At 41.3% G+C, this 20,468-nt stretch overlaps 1 protein-coding gene across 1 annotated transcript in view; it reads right to left on the reverse strand.

Moving 5' to 3' along the window:
• The window catches only part of ppl (periplakin), a 55,572-nt gene that overhangs the window by 25,528 nt on the left and 9,576 nt on the right, over nucleotides 1-20,468 (reverse strand). The window contains exons 2-8 of the mRNA XM_084072693.1: nucleotides 9,062-9,161; nucleotides 7,606-7,760; nucleotides 6,332-6,452; nucleotides 4,590-4,715; nucleotides 3,423-3,464; nucleotides 1,829-1,990; nucleotides 305-412 (exon numbers count right to left, since the gene is read on the reverse strand). Of these exons, the coding sequence (XP_083928819.1) occupies nucleotides 305-412; nucleotides 1,829-1,990; nucleotides 3,423-3,464; nucleotides 4,590-4,715; nucleotides 6,332-6,452; nucleotides 7,606-7,760; nucleotides 9,062-9,161 (814 nt within the window). The remainder of the gene's footprint in view (nucleotides 1-304; nucleotides 413-1,828; nucleotides 1,991-3,422; nucleotides 3,465-4,589; nucleotides 4,716-6,331; nucleotides 6,453-7,605; nucleotides 7,761-9,061; nucleotides 9,162-20,468) is intronic.

The raw sequence follows: 20,468 nt of genomic DNA on the forward strand, positions 1-20,468 counted from the left end.
TCTAGGTATAAAACCTAGGTATAAAACAATGTTAATGCATGTTTTATAATGTAATAATTTATATCTGCAAAGTAACTAGTTACTACATTTTTAAAATAATTGTAGTGGAGTAAAAGTACACTATTTGCCTCTGAGATGTAGTGGAGTAGAAGTAAAAGTATTGGAAATTGGAAATACTCAAGTAAAGTACAAATACCTCAAAATTGTACTTAAGTACCGTACTTGAGTACATGTACTTGGTTACTTTACACCACTGCAAATATATTTGGATGGAAAAGGGACATTGACAGGGGCAGTGATTTACCTCGATGACGTTCTTCCCAGGATGCTCGGCAGTGATGAGCTTCTCTCCGTCCTCGTTGAGCTTGGTGATGGTGGCCTCCTTGGACTCCAGACACTTGCTGATGAAATTCTGTGAACGCAAAGGATGGACACATGTGTGAACGGTGGGAAATAGACAGTACTCAAGTACTCAACCCCAGTGCTTGAGTCAAAGTACAGTATACAGCAGTGGTTCTCAAACTTTTTCATGTCAAGGACCCCCAAATTGACACTTATTAGCCCGCGGACCCCCATTTCAAAAGATATGCCAGGGACCCCCATAAGAGAAGATTTTTTTTTACGGCTCTGGCAGTGATTCTCAACCATTTTAATTTCAAGGACCCCCGGTTTGACATGCATTAGGGCTACGGACCCGGCCATTTAATGGCATTTCTATCACTTGGACCGCAATTTATATTGTAAAATCAATGTCAATTTAACTCTGAGAGTGGAAAAAAATGGACCCGTCAGGGTCCATTTGGTTCCATTTGTACACTCTCAGAGTTACAGACCCATAAGGGTCCATTTGGTTCCATTTGTACACTCTCAGAGTTACAGACCCATAAGGGTCCATTTGGTGCCTAGTCTATCATTTAGCTGGGGACCCCCTGGAACTCCCTCAAGGACCCCTAGGGGTCCCCGGACCCCACTTTGAGAACCAATGGTATACAATACTCCTGGTCAAAGAATGACTCAACTAAAAGTGAAAGCTGCTCAGTCAAACATGCACTTGAGTTTCATTGTAGGATAAATATCCTGCAATGACAATTGTGGGTACTGGGGCAGTCGTGGGTGGACTGTAGGTCTAAATGGCTGACTATTAATGTAATATACATACTGTACTAGTTTGTGCATAATTAGGCTACGCGAGGCAGTAGACTTAGTCGAAGTCGAGTTGCTATGTAGATCAGTGCTCATTCAACAAATGACACCCTTGTGTAAGCGTTTACATTGTTATTCTATTTTTTATGATTTTATGTTTTTACATTTTTTTTAATATAATAATATATATTCAGTTTTTAAAATGTATCTTTTGGTAATATTTTTGTATAATTGTATTATAATATTTAGATTTTTTTTTTTTATAATAAGTTTTAATTATTTTATTATCATTTAAATGACACATTTTGGTATAGTATTTGTAAATCATTTTTGATAGTATTTCTTATATGCTTTTACAATAGAAATGAAATAAAAATGTTACTTTTCAGGATTCCAATAAAAAAAAAGCAACAAAAAAAAAAGGTTTCCAAAAAAAACAACGAAAAATAGCTAGATCTACAAGCTCAAAACACGGCGCGGCGCGTTTTGAGCTTGTAGATCGGCTATTTTTGTGTGACATAGAATGTCGAAGTACGGCATTCATTTATGAAAAAAGTTCAAACACGATAAGAGAGATAAGAGGTGTCTGCCCGAGAGTATATGCAATGTGGCCCTCTGGAGTGAGTGGGGAAAATATTGTGGCCCTCTACGTCATCAAAGTTGCATCACCCCTGTTATATAATACCTCATATTGCCTCAGTCGTGCAGGGTAGTCCAGGTTGGTGTCACTCCAGTCGTAGTGGATGCGTTCCTCGGCCTGCTGGTCCATCCAGTAGAGCTCGTTGGTGCAGCGCTGCATGTAGTCCCGCAGGCTCAGCAGGTGGCGCTGGCGCGCGCCCGAGGTGCTCTGTGGTAAAGAGAGGAGACTGATGGTCAGGTTTTTTGCAGGAAAACACACGCAGCATCTCGGACGAAGATGGACACAAAAAACAGAATGCCCAGTGGTGGAAAGTAACTAAGTGCATGTACTCGAAGTACTGTACTTGAGTACAATTTTGAGGCATTTTTGCTTTACTTGAGTATTTCAAATTTTCAGTAGTTTTACTTCTACTCCACTGCATCTCAGATGCAAATATTATATATTTACTCCACTATATTTATTTGAAAACTTTAGTTACTAGTGACTTTGTAGATACATTTCGGCCATTTGAAAATAGCAGATCTACAAGCTCACAATGCGTCCGATGTGACGCATTGTGAGCTTGTAGATCGGCTATTTTCAAAATATTTTTATACATTTGAAAGCTAGGAATGGGATATTCTGCATAATGAGTACTTTTACTTACTTTGGTACTTTAAGTACCTTTTGATACCAATACTCTTGTAGTTTTACTCAAGTAAATGTACAGTTTGGGTACTTCAATGTAAAATACTTAACAGTATACTCAAGTATAGTGGGTATCAGGCGGCCTGACTTTGTATATTAGTGGAGGAGCACAAATAGAGACGATTTTTTTTCTTTCTTTTTTTAATTAAATAAAAAAAATCTAGCGGGGGGGGTGGGGGTGCCTGAGCTCCCTTGTGCAACCAGTAGTAGGCACCAGTGGTGGGTATATTCAGTGCATGAAGTATAGATGTGTACACACATGCACACTTTCATCTATCAAGTGTTTATTGTCAGGTGATGAGAGACACTTTGTTCCCCATCGCAGAAGAACAAACATGAACACTGAACAGGAACCCACACTCGCCACAGGGCTCACGCACGCACGCACTCACGCACGCACGGGCTCGTGTGTGTGTGTAGCCACAGGGCTGAAAGTGAAAGCCATCACACAAGTGACAGGTTTATGAGCAAGCTGTACCGTACGCACACACACACACACACACACACACACACACACACACACACACACACACACACACACACACACACACACACACACACACACAGTGCCATTGAGTGCCATTTTTACACATTTTTTACAACTTTCTTTTTGGTCATTTAAGCCAAAACAATGCAGATATTCAAGCTCACAATATGTCGCGATATGCGAAGATTGTGAGCTTTCAGATCTGCTACAGTATACGTATTTTCGTTGTGCAACAATCGCACGCAAATACGTAGCCAATAAACTGCCATAATTCTAACCCTAACCCCTAAACCTAACCTTAAAATGTATAATCCTAATCGCAACCTCAACCTGAATCTTTTCCTATAAACCTAATTTGCACGCACACGCACACGCACACGCACACACACACACACACACACACACACACACACACACACACACACAAACCCGGGGCTTACATAAACAGCACCAGTGTGTTCTTACCAGGAGCTTGTTGTACTTGACTTGCAGGCCGCTCACGTAATCCTGGAGAAAGAAGAGGAAAAAAAAGGTAAATACAAAAAGAAAGAAAGAAGCAAATAATGAAATACAGAGGAGAGGGAAATTAAATAAATGAAAATGTGCAGAATATTATTGATACTACGGTTGTTGTAGTCTTTTTGCCTCTTGTCTCTTTGATGTAAGTTAAGAGCATGACCAAAAACATTCTTGAATAAATGACGGCTTATGGAGCTCATCGGTCATTAATACTCATTATTCAGAAATAACACACCGCTGAAAACTGAAGCTCCAACCAGAAGTTTAGGATTAGGACCATACCTCCGATCAAGTCACTTCTGTTCACCTATAAATGCTCACCTAACCCACGCTGGGCGAGAACCAAGACAAAAATAGCAAGACTTGCCAGCTCCGGTTTACTTCCTGTATCTGAGTGAAGTAGGCGGACGCCTTTTTAGGAGAGCGGAAGCATGTTGGAGTCTATTATTTCCAATGGAAGAGTGAACGTGAACACAGCTTCTGAACCATTCTTTAGCCCCATGGTCACTGAACTAAGTATTGGACCCGATCGTCAGTGGTGTAAAGTAACTAAGTACATGTACTCAAGTACTGTACTTAAGTACAATTTTGAGGTATATTTACTTTACTGGAGTATTCCCAATTGTCAGTACTTTACTTTTACTCCACCACAATTATTTGAAAACTTGACTGACTTACTTTGCAATTATCAATTATTATATTATAAAACATATGAACCACTTTAGCCTTATTATTATTTATATATGGGCTATTTGAAAATAGCCGATCTACAAGCTGATCTCATAATATTTCGTTCCAGGGACCTCCCAGAAGCAAAGATTTGAGTTACAAATGTTCGCTTTACAAATATACATATATTCAAAGGTCTGCATACAATCTTCCAGATTTCTCAAAAATAGCAGATCTACAAGCTCATAGCGCGGCACTCGGTGCCGTGCTGTGAGCTTGTAGAGCTGCTATTTTTGAAGTATAAAAGGTTAAAGTGCATGGTTAAAATGATTGTGATTGCTATATTAACACATTTCGCTGGGGAACCCCCATGTACGTTTCTAGACATTCCTGTGTTATGTTGGGTGGGTTGCCATGTTCAGGGTGGATGTCGTGCGTTAATACCTTGTCCTCGTTGTCGGTGATGTGCGGGGCCAGGGCCTCCACCTCGCTGTGGAAGATGTTGTGTTCCTCCACGTCGTTCTCCACGCTGGGCAGGTCCTGACCAAAACCCTTGTTGTTCAGGTTGTCCTGTAGGGGGCGGCGAACGGAGACAACACAACCCAGTCAGCTAAATGGTAAGTGGTGCATTTATAAAACGCCTTTATCAAAGGCGCTTATACAACGTGCATTACATTCATACATTCACACACCCATTCACACACAACATTCACACAATTTGAACCATTTTCCTGGTCCTCACACGAAAAATGTACGTTTTATGGTTACAACAGATATTTTTTAGTTTGGTTTTACAATGAGGAAAAGATTCAGGTTGGGGTTAGGGTTGGAGTAGCCTTGGTACCCATGAGTTAGGCATGATTTATGCTTATTTGAGCGCCAGTGTTGTGCACCGAAAGTACAAGTTTGCGAGCTTGTAAAATGGCCTCAAAAATGTAAAAATGGCATTGACAAAATCACCGGACTAAAATATTATATCTCCCACACCCGTATGGTAATACAAACGGTAACCGGTCAGGTGGGCACAAAAACCAACTGGGCACACCGGACAACTGGGCACACAGCCGTCTGGGCACACAGGTCAACTGGGCACACAGTCAATTGGGCACACAGTCAACTGGGCACACTGTTAACTGGGCACACAAGACAACTGGGCACACAGTCAACTGGGCACACAAGACAGCTGGGCACTCTGCTTTGATGTGCCCCCCCCTTTCTATGAAATCCAGAGATTAGTGAACCCCTGCTGTGAATTGTCTGCTCCTGAGTTCCTGAGCAGACGCTCCTGAGTTCCCCCCCTCAGTCAGCCGCATAATCACCCCCCTAGGGTTAGGATGAGAGTTAGGTATAGGCCTAGGGTGTGACAGTTTCCACTGATTCAACCTACAGTAGTGGTCCCTCCCCACTGCTTACACCTAATGGCCCTCCTCCACTGAGTTCACCCGCATAATCACCCTCCACCCAGGTTAGGGTTAGGGTTAGGGTTTAGGGTTAGGGTTAGAATGTAAGTCTCCACCGATTCAACCTACACAGACACACACACACACACACACACACACACACACACACACACACACACACACACACACACACACACACACACACACACACACACGGGAGAGGCAATACACAGCTCACAACAAATGGATGAGGATGCTGTCAGAACTGCAAGGACACACTGCAATACACTATCTCAGTAACAGACATTACACATTGTCTCCCACCGTCTCTCTCTCACAGTGGGGGGGTGGGGGGTACTTAAATATCAAAGGAACACAAAATTCCTTGGTAGTCATACGGTGTGCCCAGATGTCCATGTGCCCAGTCATCTCGTGTGCCCAGATGTCCGTGTGCCCAGTCATCTCGTGTGCCCATATGTCCATGTGCCCATTCATCTCGTGTGCCCAGATGTCCGTATGCCCACTTATCCGGTGTGCCCAGTTGTCTAGAAACTCGTGTGCCCAGATGTCCAGTGTGCCCACCTGACCGGTATTCATACAAACATGTGTTTATATACGTGCGTGCATGTGTGTAGGGCTGTCACGAGAATGAAGTTTTACTTGATGGTTAGTTGTCATACAAATCATTTTATAATTTCACAATATAGCGTGTATATAGTGCGCGTGTGCGCACGTGCGTGTGTGTGTGTGTGTGTGTGTGTGTGTGTGCGTGAGTGTGTGTCTCACCATCTTCTCGTCAATGATCTTGCCCCAGTTGACGCTGGGCAGCCCCTCAGAGCGGGTCAGATGGTAGATGCGGTCATGATCCTCCCTCAGCTTCATCACTCTCTCCCTGAGCTGCTTCATACTGCAACACACACACACACGCACACGCACGCGCACGCACACACACACACACACACACACACACACACACACACACACACACACACACACACACACACACACACACACACACACACGGTTAAAAACTGTTTAAAAACCCCAGATCAGCATACAGTACAAGGCCGTAATACCACAGAAGATGTTCATTGTCAAGTAAGTAAGTAAGTAAGTAAGTAAGTAAGTAAGTAAGTAAGCAAGCAAGCAAGCAAGCAAGCAAGCAAGCAAGCAAGCAAGTAAGTAAATAAGTAAGTAAGTAAGTAAAATACATAAATACATAAATGCATTTATTTTATTTCTAAGATGTTATTTCTTTACATGCATAAATGATCAACTAGCTTGCCAAACAAGGTTCATTTTCACTCAGGGTTGTTTCCGTTTTTTTCCACTGGGAGCAGGCTGCAACAGCCAATACATCTTAATCCACGCCTGCTATCATCCAGGAATGAATGCCTCCCCACACACCCTTATGCTAACATGAACTATCTACAGCTCTATATATTGTGATAGTAATGACAAATACGTTATCACGTTAGGATGACAATTTCATCCAATCAAGAACGGACACAGGATAATCCTCTATCCTGATTCCTCTCTCTCCTTTTTCTTACCGGCAAGCGATAATAAGAGCATTAGATTTCTTTGGGCTATTCAAAAATAGCAGATATACAAGCTCATAGCACGGCACCGAGTGCCGCGCTATGAGCTTGTAGATCTTTTTTTTTAATCGTGAACATTTCTGCAAATCTTTGAATATATTTATTTTAAAGCGAACATTTGTAACTCAAATATTTGCTTCTGGGGGATTCCTTGAACAAAAATATTTTACAAATGTTCGCTTTAAAAAATATATATTCGAAGATTTGCACACATTTTCACAAAAAAAAAATAGCAGATCTACAAGCTCATATCACGGCACTTTGTGCATGAATTCAATGCTTCATGGGGTGTGTAATTGATAGAAAATAAGTTTTTCTTTTTTGGGGTGAACTACTCCTTTAATGGGTTAAAGTAGGTTTCTACCTTCTATGTACACAGAGATATTTAAAAAATTAACAAAGACTATCCCAAAAGGTCAAGGGCGGGCATCTCGCCCCCCCGAAAGTTTATCAACTCACTCCTGTTCAATCATCTCAGCCTGCGGGTGCTGCAGGCGCTTGGCGTTGATGGCGTCCTCGTCCAGGCCGTTCAGCAGCTCCAGGGAGTTGAGGATCTTCTTGTTGGTCTCGTCCTGGTACAGAGGCTGCTTGCCCAGGTTGATCTTATCCACATCCTGAGACAACAAACATCATGACAAGACACATGGTTGTCAGGAGAGTTCACTGATTCCTTCTGGATTTGTCAACACATTCAGTTCACATTGAGTTGGACCTTGACCTGGATTCATCATGCCCCACTAAGCCAGTAAGTGGTTGTATATAGCAGTGGTTCTCAAACTTTTTCATGTCAAGGACCCCCAAATTGACACTTATCAGCCCGCGGACCACCATTTCAAAAGATATGCCAGGGACCCCCATAAGAGAAGATTTTTTTTACGTCTCAGTGATTCTCAACCATTTTAATTTCAAGGACCCCCAGTTTGACATGCATTAGGGCTACAGACCCCCATTTAATGGCATTTCTATCACTTGGAACGCAATTTAAATTGTAAAATCTATGTCAATTTAAATGGAACAAATGGAACCAAATGGACCCTTACGGGTCCATTTGGTTCCATTTGTACACTCTCAGAGTTACACACCCGTAAGGGGCCATTTGGTTCCTGTCCATCATTTAGCTGGGGACCCCCTGGAACCCCCCCAAGTACCCCTGGGGGTCCCCGGACCCCACTTTGAGAACCAATGGTATATAGCATGTAGTCGTATAAATGGTATGTTTCTATTCCTTAAACTCGCCTCTTTGATATTTTGTCAGAATCTGCTTTCTATTCGTTAATGTACGTACTAAAAGTGTGATTTTCAGAGCAAAAGATAAAAAGACGATGGACAATATTCCAAATGTAAAATTGCAATATTTCTACTCTCATCTATCATCTGAACTTCTACTAATGCGTGGCTGACTGGCTGGTTATTTTTGCTTTTTTTACTCCACTACAATTATTTGAAAACTTTAGTTACTAGTTAGTTTGTAAATTTGTATAATTATCACAAACATGCATAGCCACTTCAGCCCTATATACATTTTGGCCATTTGAAAATAGCCGATCTACAAGCTCACAGTGCGTCGCGATGCGACGCACTGTGAGCTTGTAGATCTGCTATTTTGAAAAGATTTGAATACGTTTTATACATGTGAAAACTTGTGAAATGGGATCTTCTGCGTAATGGGTACTTTCTACTTTTTGACACTTCAAGTACAGTTTGAGTGTTTGACATGTGAGTACTTTTTCCACAACTGACGCGCGCACACACACACACACACACACACACACACACACACACACACACACACACACACACACACACACACACACACACACACACACACACACACACACACACACACACACACACACACACACACACACACACACACACACACACACACTCGTCATCATGGTCATGGTGTGTTTACGTTGTTGAGGTTCTGCTCCGTCTTATAGATGAACTTCTCCACTATGTCTGCATTCTTCTGCAGCTTCTCTATCAGAGCTGCCAGCTCTGTGGAAGGAGCCCTGCAAACACACAAAGAGACCATTTATTTTATAAGGGAATAATAACAACATATTTTATATATGTGAATAAGCAACACAGGTATATCCAGTATTTGTACGATTCAATTAACTCAGACGTGAGGCCTTCTAAATCGGCAGTTCTCACACTTTCAAGATGTTTGAAAAATGTTCAAAAATAGCAGATGTACAAGCAATTTTTTTGTTTTTGTCTCGTTCCTAAGCCAACAATTTGATGACCGGCAGTGGTTCCGGTAGGAGACACAGAGTCTCCTTTGTGTCTCCTACCGGAATCGCTGCCTACCGATCCGCTGGTCATCAAATTATTGGCTTAGGAATGACACAAAAACAAAAAAATATTCATAAATTCAACACTAATCCATAGAAGAAAAAAAATATTGGGTGAACTATCCCTTTAACGGGTTAAAATAATCTAACTGCCAGTTGGTTGAAATGTTTCTTATTAAATCTGTTGATAATTGATGACTGTTGCATTGATGAGGTGTGGCTCGCCCCAGGGGTCAGATCTCGGGTGCATACTGCATACTTGTTACATGTGTTAGCCTTTAGATACATCCAACTTACTGTTCTATCTTTGAGTTAACCACACAGTTAACAACGTCTTTGTTCAACTTAAGGACACCTAGTGAAGTTGAAAAGTACTTATTTTACCTAATGATAAAACAAGCTCTGGTCCTGATAATATCAGCGGCCAACTATGGAAATGATGTACAAGGCAATTAGGCTTTTATTATATCTTCGCTGTAGGGTGGAAAACCTTTTTTCAGGATATGGTATGGATCCAATGTAGTTATTATTTAGCTGCAAGCTCTTGTTAACCCATTAAGACCTGAGGCGATTCTTAAAAAAAAATGTTTTAATGCAAAAACATGCTTTTTCAAGATTTTTCAAAAATAGCAGATCTACAAGCTCATAGCGCGGCACTCGGTGCCCCGCTATGAGCTTGTATATCTGCTATTTTTTAATAGCCTAAAGAAATCTAAAAGAGACACAGATGCGTTCCCGGTCTTAATGGGTTGATAGTGTTTTCATTGGTTGAATATTTATAAATATCAAGACATGCACACACACATTAAAAAGAAATTGCAGATCTATATATAGCAGACAACGCATCGCGAGGCCAAGTGTTGTGAGCTTGAAGAGCGGCTATTTTTGAAAGATCTTGAAAAGTTTGTGCAAATCTTTGAATATTATGTTTTGAAGCGAACATTTGTAACTCAAACTTTGCTTCTGGGGGGTCCCTGGAACAACATTTTGAGATGGGGGTCCGCGGCCAAACACATATATGCAAATCCAACATTTTCTAAATCCTAACAGTATGTTGCTTTATCAGTGGTGCTCCAACTTTTCCATTTCAAGGACCCCCCAAATGATATGTATTTGGCCGTGGACCCCCATCTCAAAATATGTTGTCCGGAGCCCCTAAGCGGGTCCTACAGGGCAGGGACAATCTTTGAATGACGGTAACTTTTTTAATATGTTTTTTTTTACATTAAACACTTGAATCCTAGCATCCCTATTCTGAAGGGGTGGGTTTGTTGAGAATAGCAGATCTACAAGCTCATAACGCGTTGCGCTGCATGCGACACGTTGTGAGCTCGTAGATTGGCTATTTTCGGCAAAGAGATTTGGTGCAGAGGTAAAAAAAAAAAGAAGTATTGAGGGTTTAAAGGGATAGTTCACCCCCCAAAAAAAGTATTTTCTATATATTACACACCACATGAAGCCTTAAATTCATGGAGATTGTTGTCGCATTCCTGAGCCAATAATTTGATGACCAGCGGAAAGATGCTAATGTATTCGGTACTCAAAGTTGACACTTTGAGTCTCCTACCGGAAATACACCCGGTCATCAAATTATTGGCTCAGGAATGCATCAAAAACATGCTTCATGAGGTGTGTAATTGATAGAAAATAAGTATTATTTTGGGTGAACTACTCCTTTAAGTGGTTAAACGTCTGAAACATGAATTTGAATGTGTAAACAAACAAACACATTTAAAAAAAAAAAAAATTATTTACTCATGTCTATGAAGCTAACTATCAAATCTATGAAAAAGGTTGATCTGCAACACAATTTTATACAATATGTAGTGGGGGGCGGAGTCCCTGCTTCATCTCTCTCTCAGCTAAGGCGTCCTTGGCCTGAAAAACAGAGACCTATACGCTCTAAACCAAATTGTTAAGAGTTCCAGTAAGCTAATAGGTGGATCTCAACTCCACCTAGTATGGATTTGTGTGCTCCTCACAGCTGCAACTGTTCCATCTCCCCAGACTCTCCCCACCCTTTATGCAACACTCCTGTTACAGAATAAACACTCTATATAGCAATGATTAACCCATTAAGACCTGAGGCGATTCTTAAAAATGTTTTCAAAATCCTAACCGTTTTTTGAAAAAAAATCTCAAAACATTTATTTTCAAGATCTTTCAAAAATAGCAGATCTACAAGCTCATAGCGCGGCACTCGGTGCCACGCTATGAGCTTGTACATCTGCTATTTTTGAATAGCCAAAGAAATCTAAAGTGACACAGATGCGTTCCAGGTCTAAATGGGTTTTAATCTCAGAATATAGAGCTCTTTTTTTTGTTTGTTTTTACCGAAAGAAATATGAGATCAAGTTAACACATTAAGACCGGGAACACATCTGTGTCATTTTTGGATTTCTTTGGCTATTCAGAAAATAGCAGATCTACAAGCTCATAGATCTGCTATTTTTCAAAAAACGTAAAAATGTGTGCAAATCTTTGAAGATATATATTTTTTTAAAGTGAACATTTGTAACTCAAATGTTTGAGTTACAAATGTCTTCAAAACCCTAAGAGTTTTTTGAAAAAAACGTATGTACGTATATCAGTGGTGTTCAAACGTTTTCATGTCAAGGACCCCCAAAATGATTATGTATTTGGCCGCGGACCCCCGTCTCAAAATATTTCGTTCCAGGGACCCCCAGAAGCAAAGATTTGAGTAAAATATGTTCCCTTTAAAAGAAATATATATTCAAATATTTGCACAAAAGTTTCACGATTTTTCAAAAATAGCAGATCTACAAGTTCATAGCGCTGCACTCGGTGCCACGCTATGAGCTTGTACATCTGCTATTGTTGTATAGCCAAAGTATAAAATAATGGATATAAAGTGGTTACACAGATGCGTTCCCGCTTTGAACGGGCTGATGTGAACGCTCAACAACCTTTGTGACACTCAGTCCAACGCATGTCAGCTGGTAAAGCCAACATAATACTGTAGGTGCAATGAAAGACTCCAATAGGCTCTCTGCACAGCAGCCATATTATCACTGCCTTCCCAGGTGTTACCAATGATACTAATGAAGGCTCTGTTCCATTTAGTGTAGCACAGTGGTTTCCACGACCGCCATAACTCTGAGAGTGTACAAATGGAACCAAATGGACACGGGTCCATTTGGTTCCATTTGTACACTCTCAGAGTTACACACCTGTAAGGGGCCATTTGGAAGCCCATGAGGGTCCCTGGACCCCAACTGTAGACACACTGGTGTAGCAGAGTATTTCCAGTGAGCCAACATGCACAATATCAGCACCCTGACTCTGTTTGACCAGAATGGAACAGAGCCTTCATTAGTATCATTGGTAACACCTGTGAATGTCTTCATAATGTGGCTGCTGTGAATAGAGCCTATACAACTGATACACACCTAAGAACATACACACTCACATGCTTGGGTGTAACAATGTACGGAATGCACTGCTGTCAACAATGGGGCTGTGCTTGATATGGTCTCTGTCGGGTGGAAACCTCATTGTGTCCAAAACTGTTACTTTTCAAGATTCAAATTCAAAAGCATCAAAAGTAGCCGATCTACGAGCTCGAAACGCGCCGCGAAGCGACGCGTTTCGAGCTCATAGATCGGCTACTTTTGATGCTTTTGTGTGACGCTGTAGCGTGATGAAGTACGGCGTTCATTTATGAAAAAAAAACACAACAAAGTTCAAATACGGAGATGAGAGGTTTCTGCCCGACAGCGTCGATATTCTAACCCTGCTGCAGTCCCAGTCAGGGGCTTTACTGGTTACTTTGTAGATTTAGATTATTATTACAACACATATATTAACAACTTACTGTATGCCGTATTTTATACTTAGGCTATTAAATGGCTGATCTACAAGCTCGCAACGCTGTGCAACGCGTCACATCGCGACACGTTGTGAGCTTATAGATCGGCTAAAAAAAGTGAAAACTCTGAAAGAAATTGTGTAATGGATTTATTCATAATGAGTACTTTTCCATTGGTACCGCAAGTGATGTTTGAATATGCTTTTGTACTTTTACTCGAGTAAAATGTTGAACAGAGGACTTTTACTTTTGCAATGTGAGTACTTTTTCCACACAGCTCTGAGTTCAGTAGCTGTACAAACCACAAAGCAAGGCCCTGCATGCAGCACACGGCCCAGTGCAAGGCAAGGCACGTTTATTTTTATAACACATTTCAAAGAGCTTTACACAACACTTTGTGAGCAATAAAGCTTGCACTCCGGAACTCATTTTAATGAATTAAAAACATGATTTTAAAGCTTCAATCTGCAACTTTCATGTCCAACCTGTGAATCGAATCAGATTTTTTTCATTTTAACCCATTAAGACCTGGAACTGTGTCATTTATAGATTTGAGCTAAAAGGCATTATTTTACACTTTGGGCTATTCATAAATAGCAGATATACAAGCTCATAGCGCGGCACTCGGTGCCGCGCTATGAGCTTGTATATCTGCTATTTTTTTTAAATCGTGAAAATGTGTGCAAATCTTTGAATATATATATTTTTAAAGCGAACATTTTTAACTCAAATCTTTGCTTCTCGGGGTCCCTGGAACAAGATATTTTGATGGGGGTCCGCGGCCGAATACATATAATTTTAGGGGTCCTTGACATGAAAAAGTTTGAGCACCACTGATATAGAAACATACGTTTTTCAGAATTCTGTTGAGATTTAGGAGACATGTAGGTTAATCTGCCTTGAGTTATTACTGTAGCAAAGCCTGTTTGGGCAGAGAATGGATTGCGTCTTGAGCTTCAGGCAGTACTAGTTGTCAACCAGTAGGTTGACAAGTTTACACCAGGATGTAAATGTCTCGGGTGACAAAGTGACACCAGACAATCAGTTTGAAAACAAGTGGACCCACCCAGCTCTATACTCATAAACCTGCACAGTGATTTAGAAAGGAGCTTCAGGGCATATTTGAACTGGTGACACTATGGTCAGGTGCAGCGGTGGAAAACGTACTCAAATGAATTACTTAAGTAAGAGTATCACTACTGTAATGTAGACATACTCTGTTACAAGTAAAAGTCAGAAATTCAGAATTTAATTTAAAAGTACAAAAGTATTCAAAATGAACTCAAAGTACCACAAGTAGAAAGTGCTCATTATGCAGAATGTCCCATTTCACAAGTTTTCAAATGTATAAAATGTATAAAAATCCTTTGAAAATAGCATCTACAAGCTCACAATGCGTCGCCTCGCAACGCATTGTGAGCTTGTAGATCGGCTATTTTCAAATGGCCGAAATGTATATAGGGCTGAAGTGGTTAATGTATGTTTTGTAATAATAATCAAAATCTGTTGTACTTATGTACAGTACTTGAGTAAATGTACTTAGTTACTTTACAGCACTGGTCAGGTGTGTGTCAATGTGCAGTGACAGTAGTGAACATAACAGATCTACAAGCTCACAACGTGTCGCATTGTGACACACGTGGTGAGCTTGTAGATCCACAAGCTCACACCGTGTCGGATCGTGACACGCGTGGTGAGCTTGTAGATCTACTATTTTCCACCAATTAAAAAAAAAAATGTTTTAAATATTTACTTTAGTTTTAATTTCTGAAAATATTAGAAAAATAAATGTATTAATTAATTAAGTAAAGGTTAAACATTATTATTATCATTTGTAAAAATAAAATAAAAAGTAATTTTTTTGGGGAGTAAATACACCTAAATGAATTTGCGACCCTATGTTTGGGAACCGCCAGTTGGTGTCACTGACATGATGACAGTTAAACACAGATTGAATCCAAGCAGAACGTCATAATGTGCTGCTAAACAGTTAATCATGTATGACACCTAGAGAGAGCAGATAGCACGGCACACCTTTCACTGGAATCCACATTCCCACGCCGGCTGCCAGCTCTATTAATTTACACACACCTCATCTGATCAGAAGCATTCCTCGCTTTTCATCTCACTTTCTACCAGAACACACTTTCACCCTATAACCACGCCAAGGGGCGTCATTTGGGGTCTCAGGGGTCTGGCAATGCTCTATCCACTGCAGAAGAAGAAATTGGGCCAAGCATGTAAATTGGGCTTCCTTCACAGGTGTTACAGTATGTAGTAAGTAAGTATTGTTTTCGTAGGATGTGAGACGCGGCTTGTGATTGGCTGAAAGGGGGAATAGGGAGCGCTCGGCTGTGTTCACTTGGGCCGCGTGAGAGGCGGTGTAGACATGTCGGAGGTACCGAATCTAGGGGGTAACGAGGATTTGCAATTCTGTCCCCATTGCTAAGTCGGCTGAAGCAGACTTTGCAACCTTCGGCACGGGGACTCGCTCGCCTATAAGCTCGCTCGGCGTTGCCTCTTGTGTCTCAAGTCTGCTTCAGACGGCGCGCCTCCGTCGCCTCCGCCGAAAACAAGCGCTCCCTTGTGTCTCGCCTCCTACGGAAACAATAGCCTACAGTATAGGACCCTGAACATGCTGTAAAAATGCTTCCGTTGGTTGTAGCTACTAGCTAGACTAGTTTGGAGCAAAAAAAAAAAAGGAAAACACTCCATAGGAAAAAAAAAGGTCTGCTACATATAGGCTCTATGCACAGCAGCCATATTGTGAAGACATTCACAGGTGTTACCAATTATACTAATGAAGGCTCTGTTCCATTCTGGTCAAACAGAGTCAGGGTGCTGATATTGTGCATGTTGGCTCACTGGAAACATTCTGCTACACCCGTTGGTCCAAAATTTGGGTCCAGGCACCCTCATGGGGTTTCCAAATGGCCCCTTACGAGTGTGTACACTCTCAGAGTTATGGGGGTCGTGGAAATGAAAAATCTGAGAACCACTGTGCAACACTAAATGGAACAGACAACAGAGCCTTCATTAGTATCATTGGTAACACCTGTGAAGGAAGTGATAATGGCTGCTGTGCATAGAGCCTATTATGCAATGCCTGTTTGTTTTATAATAACCTGCTAGTCTACCTGTCCTGTGGTAACCGTCTTGCCTTGTCACGTCATGTAATGTCTGTCTGTGTTGAGACTGAGAACCACAATGGATATAAGCTGTTTGTTTTTTCTCTTTCTTCTTCCAGCCCATACCATTCATATCTTGAGTCCTGTGTTGTGACTGTGCTGTCTCAAGGATACAGAGTGTACAATTTTGTACAATCTATAAGTTACAAATTGTGACTGTCGGGCAGAAACCTTATATCTCCAAGTTTCGAATCTTATTTTTTTCGTAAATGAAAGCCCTACTTCATCATACAAGAGTGTCACACAAATGTAGTGAAAATAGCTGATCTACAAGCTCACAACGCCTCGCATCGCAATATTTTAAATGTTTTTATTTTTTTAAGGTTTTGGACAAACAAGGGTTCCACCCGACAGCAACTAAATGGATAAAACACTGGGGGATTTTACTGTGGATTCACTGCCTTGCTCAAGGGTGCTTTAGAAAGGGACAATGCTGTCACGACCAAACCGGTGGCTATCTCTCTCTCTCTCTCTCTTACAAAACCACTCTCTCTCACTCTCTCAAATATGTCAATCTGTCAGAGAGAATCTACCTGACTCCCGAGTTCTGCTCCGTCACGAGCCTCTGAACAGCTTCTGAATGAATTTTCAAAAACAGCAAAACTAGCAGATCAACAAGCTCTCTAGATGGGATTGTAGATCGGCTATTTTAGCTCGTTTTTTTTTTCAGTGTGGGAGTTGGCAGTGTCTCTGTGATGATTTGCATAGAGAGGAGACTTAGCGCCTGCAGGGAGGCAGTGCTGCAGACTGCAGAGACCCAGAGCTGTTCAAACTTGTTCCTCTATTTATTATTAAGATCTGTATTTGAAGCAGATGACTCGTTGACATTACAACATACTATATCTTGCAATTACAGTGTTGTAAACGACATCACAACTAACCACATATGAACCCTGGCCACCCTATTCTGCAAAAAAAAAATAGCAGATCTACAGTACAAGCTCACGACGCATTGATATTTAGTGTAGAGGGGGACATGCCTAGTATAGAGCCCTGGGGTACTCCAGTCAACTAATTATATAGGGAAGTGGTTTCTAACCTTTTCTGGATCAGGGATTGCACTTGGAAATCTCAAAAGCGTTCATTGCCAGAGCATGTTTATCTTAATGATCAATGAATCCATTGTGTTTCCACTTCAATGGAGCTAACCTAGTAAACTTTAAGTTCCCATTTATCGACGTCAAATTGTTCAGTGGATTAAAGTAAGAGGCAGTGGTGTAAAGTAACTGAGTACATTTACTCAAGTACTGTAGGCTACTTAAGTAAAATGTGTAGGTACTTTTACTTTACTGGAGTATTTTCAATTGTATTTTACTTCTACTCCACTACATTTCAGAGGTAAATATTGTACTTTTACTCAAGTAAAATTATTTGAAAACTTTAGTTACTAGTTACTTTGCAGATATAAATTATTACATTATAAAACATACATTAACCACTTTAGCCCTATTTTATACCTAGGCTATTTGAAAATAGCAGATCTACATGCTCACAACACGTTGTGAGCATGTAGATCTGCTATTTTCAAACATTTTAGTACTTTTACTTTTGGTACTTTAAGTACATTTTGATACCAATACTTTTGTACTTTTACTCAAGTACATTTTGAATTCGGGACTTTTACTTGTAACAGAGTATTTCTACATTGCAGTATTGATACTTTTACTTAAGTAAAAAAAAAAAAGAGTACTTTTCCCACCACTGCCACCTGGAAATGCCTAAAGTAGAGATAAGGAACTAAATGTGAATGTGAACAGAATGTGCCATCAAACCCCAGCTCATCCAACAGTCTACAAGTGATTCTAGGAACATGCTGAGTTCACTGTGACTCTCAGGGGTCAGACAGTACGAGGATGTTCACACCAAGCATGATAAACTAGAACTATAACGATAAGTGTCTGTCTGTCTGTCTGTCTGTCTGTCTGTCTGTCTGTCTGTCTGTGTCTGTGTGTGAGTGTGTGAGTGTGTGTGTGCGTGCGTGCGTGCGTGCGTGCGTGCGTGCGTGCGTGCGTGCGTGCGTGCGTGTCGACACTGATGAATGAGAGAGACAGACAGACAGACAGACAGACAGACAGACAGACAGACCTCTGTGGTGCTCAAAGACACGCAATACTCTATATGGATTGTCTGGCTTTGACTATTAATTATAGGGAGGTGAGATAGTTGCAGGCTACCTGAGGTAACGTCAGCTAGTCTACTGTATTGTGAGCTATTTTTTGGGCAGAAAAATATCGCCTATTATGACATGCCCAGAGAAGGGATGTTATGGGTCAGGTGGTTAACTCCAAAATGTACCCGTAAGAGTTAAAATGACAGTGCATTTGAACCCGGGTCTCCTGTGCTGTGCGTTGACATTTTTACAACTAAGCTAACAGAGCCTGCCTGCTTGCTCAGGTGAGCAATTTTACTTTGACCTTCGGGTCAAAATTCGTGTCAAACCAGAAACAGTATTGTGTCCAACCTAGACACAGGATCTACTATAAATGTCTCAATAGGAGAGCAGGGAGACCAGATACAACCACCGTAATTGTATCAGTTATATTGTATTATCCTTATCCTACTCTACCATACTGATTGGACAAAATAACATTTTGTTGACAAAAACTAGTTACATGATACAGCTTTAAATCAAGGAGTCCTGAAGGCCAGGCTTGCTAAATGCCATGAGAACAATGCTTGTCACGTTTCCTTCAGCATCTGGTTCACATTTGACATGAAAAGCAGAAACATTTGGAGCTGCTATCACCTCCTATAGAACAGTGGTTCTCATAGTCATCATCACTACTCAATGTCCTCAATGTCCAGTCAGGTGGTTAATCACACCAATCCATTTAGTCCATTTAAAAAAACACTGTATTCGAATGTGTTCGTGTTGATTTGTTGATACATAATAATCTGTGATTGACCATTCAAATAAACGTGCTGTGAAAATGCACGCGGACCCACACCCATCTGACCCCTTAACACGGCATGGGACGGGCGGGCCCTGATGCTAGTGGTCCTGCGGCTAGAACAAGGCGGAGAACCACTGAGTTTTAATCACTAGATTAACCCCCCCCCACAAACACACACACACACACACACACACACACACACACACACACACACACACACACACACACACACACACACACACACACAGAGTAATGTTTTTGTCTGCAGAGAAACTGTATCTGAGATCATCATCCACAGTGAGAGACAGAGAGAGAGAGAGGGAGAGGGAGAGGGAGAGGGAGAGAGAGAGAGAGAGAGAGAGAGAGAGAGAGAGAGAGAGAGAGAGAGAGAGAGAGAGAGAGAGAGAGGGAGAGGGAGAGGGAGAGAGGGAGAGAGGGAGAGAGGGAGAGAGAGAGAGAGGGAGAGAGGGGGAGAGAGCGAGAGGAGCTCAAATTGAAACCAGAACGCTACAGTGTTGAGTCATAGGGCGTGTGTGTGCATATGGAAGTGTGTGTGTGTGTGTACTTTTACTTTTGGTACTTTAAGTACATCTTGATACCAATACTTTTGTACATTTACTCAAGTAATGTACTGAGTACTTTTTCCACCACTGTGTGTGTGCGTGTGTGTATAAAGGGGGGTTGCATTCTGCAGAAAACGTGCTTCCCGGCATATACGCTTGGCCCAAATCGTGCTCCGTTGGCCTGGTGCCAACCTTCTTACCTTCCTGACAACACTAGATACATCCAGGGGAGAGTTCCCCTGCTCTCACCTACCCCTGCTATTACTGCAGAGAGGAGGAATGTTCAACCTGCACTTCTTAACCTTTATGTCCTGATTTGACTGCTAAAAAAAAAAAACATTTGCACACCTAGAATACAAAGACTTAAAGCAGGTGCTATGGGCAAAATACAGTGAACATCAAGAAGACATATTGAAGAAGCAACGTTTGGGTCAGTGACGACCTTCCTCGGGCTGACCCAAAAGATACATTTTGGGGTGTCCCTGAGACCCAAACTTGAGCCCTATTTAATTGTGAAAAATTTGAAAATAGCTGACAGCGCGTCGCAA

This window comes from Gymnoscopelus microlampas, assembly GCF_963454915.1.
Source record: "Gymnoscopelus microlampas genome assembly, chromosome: 11".
Lineage (NCBI taxonomy): Eukaryota > Metazoa > Chordata > Actinopteri > Myctophiformes > Myctophidae > Gymnoscopelus > Gymnoscopelus microlampas.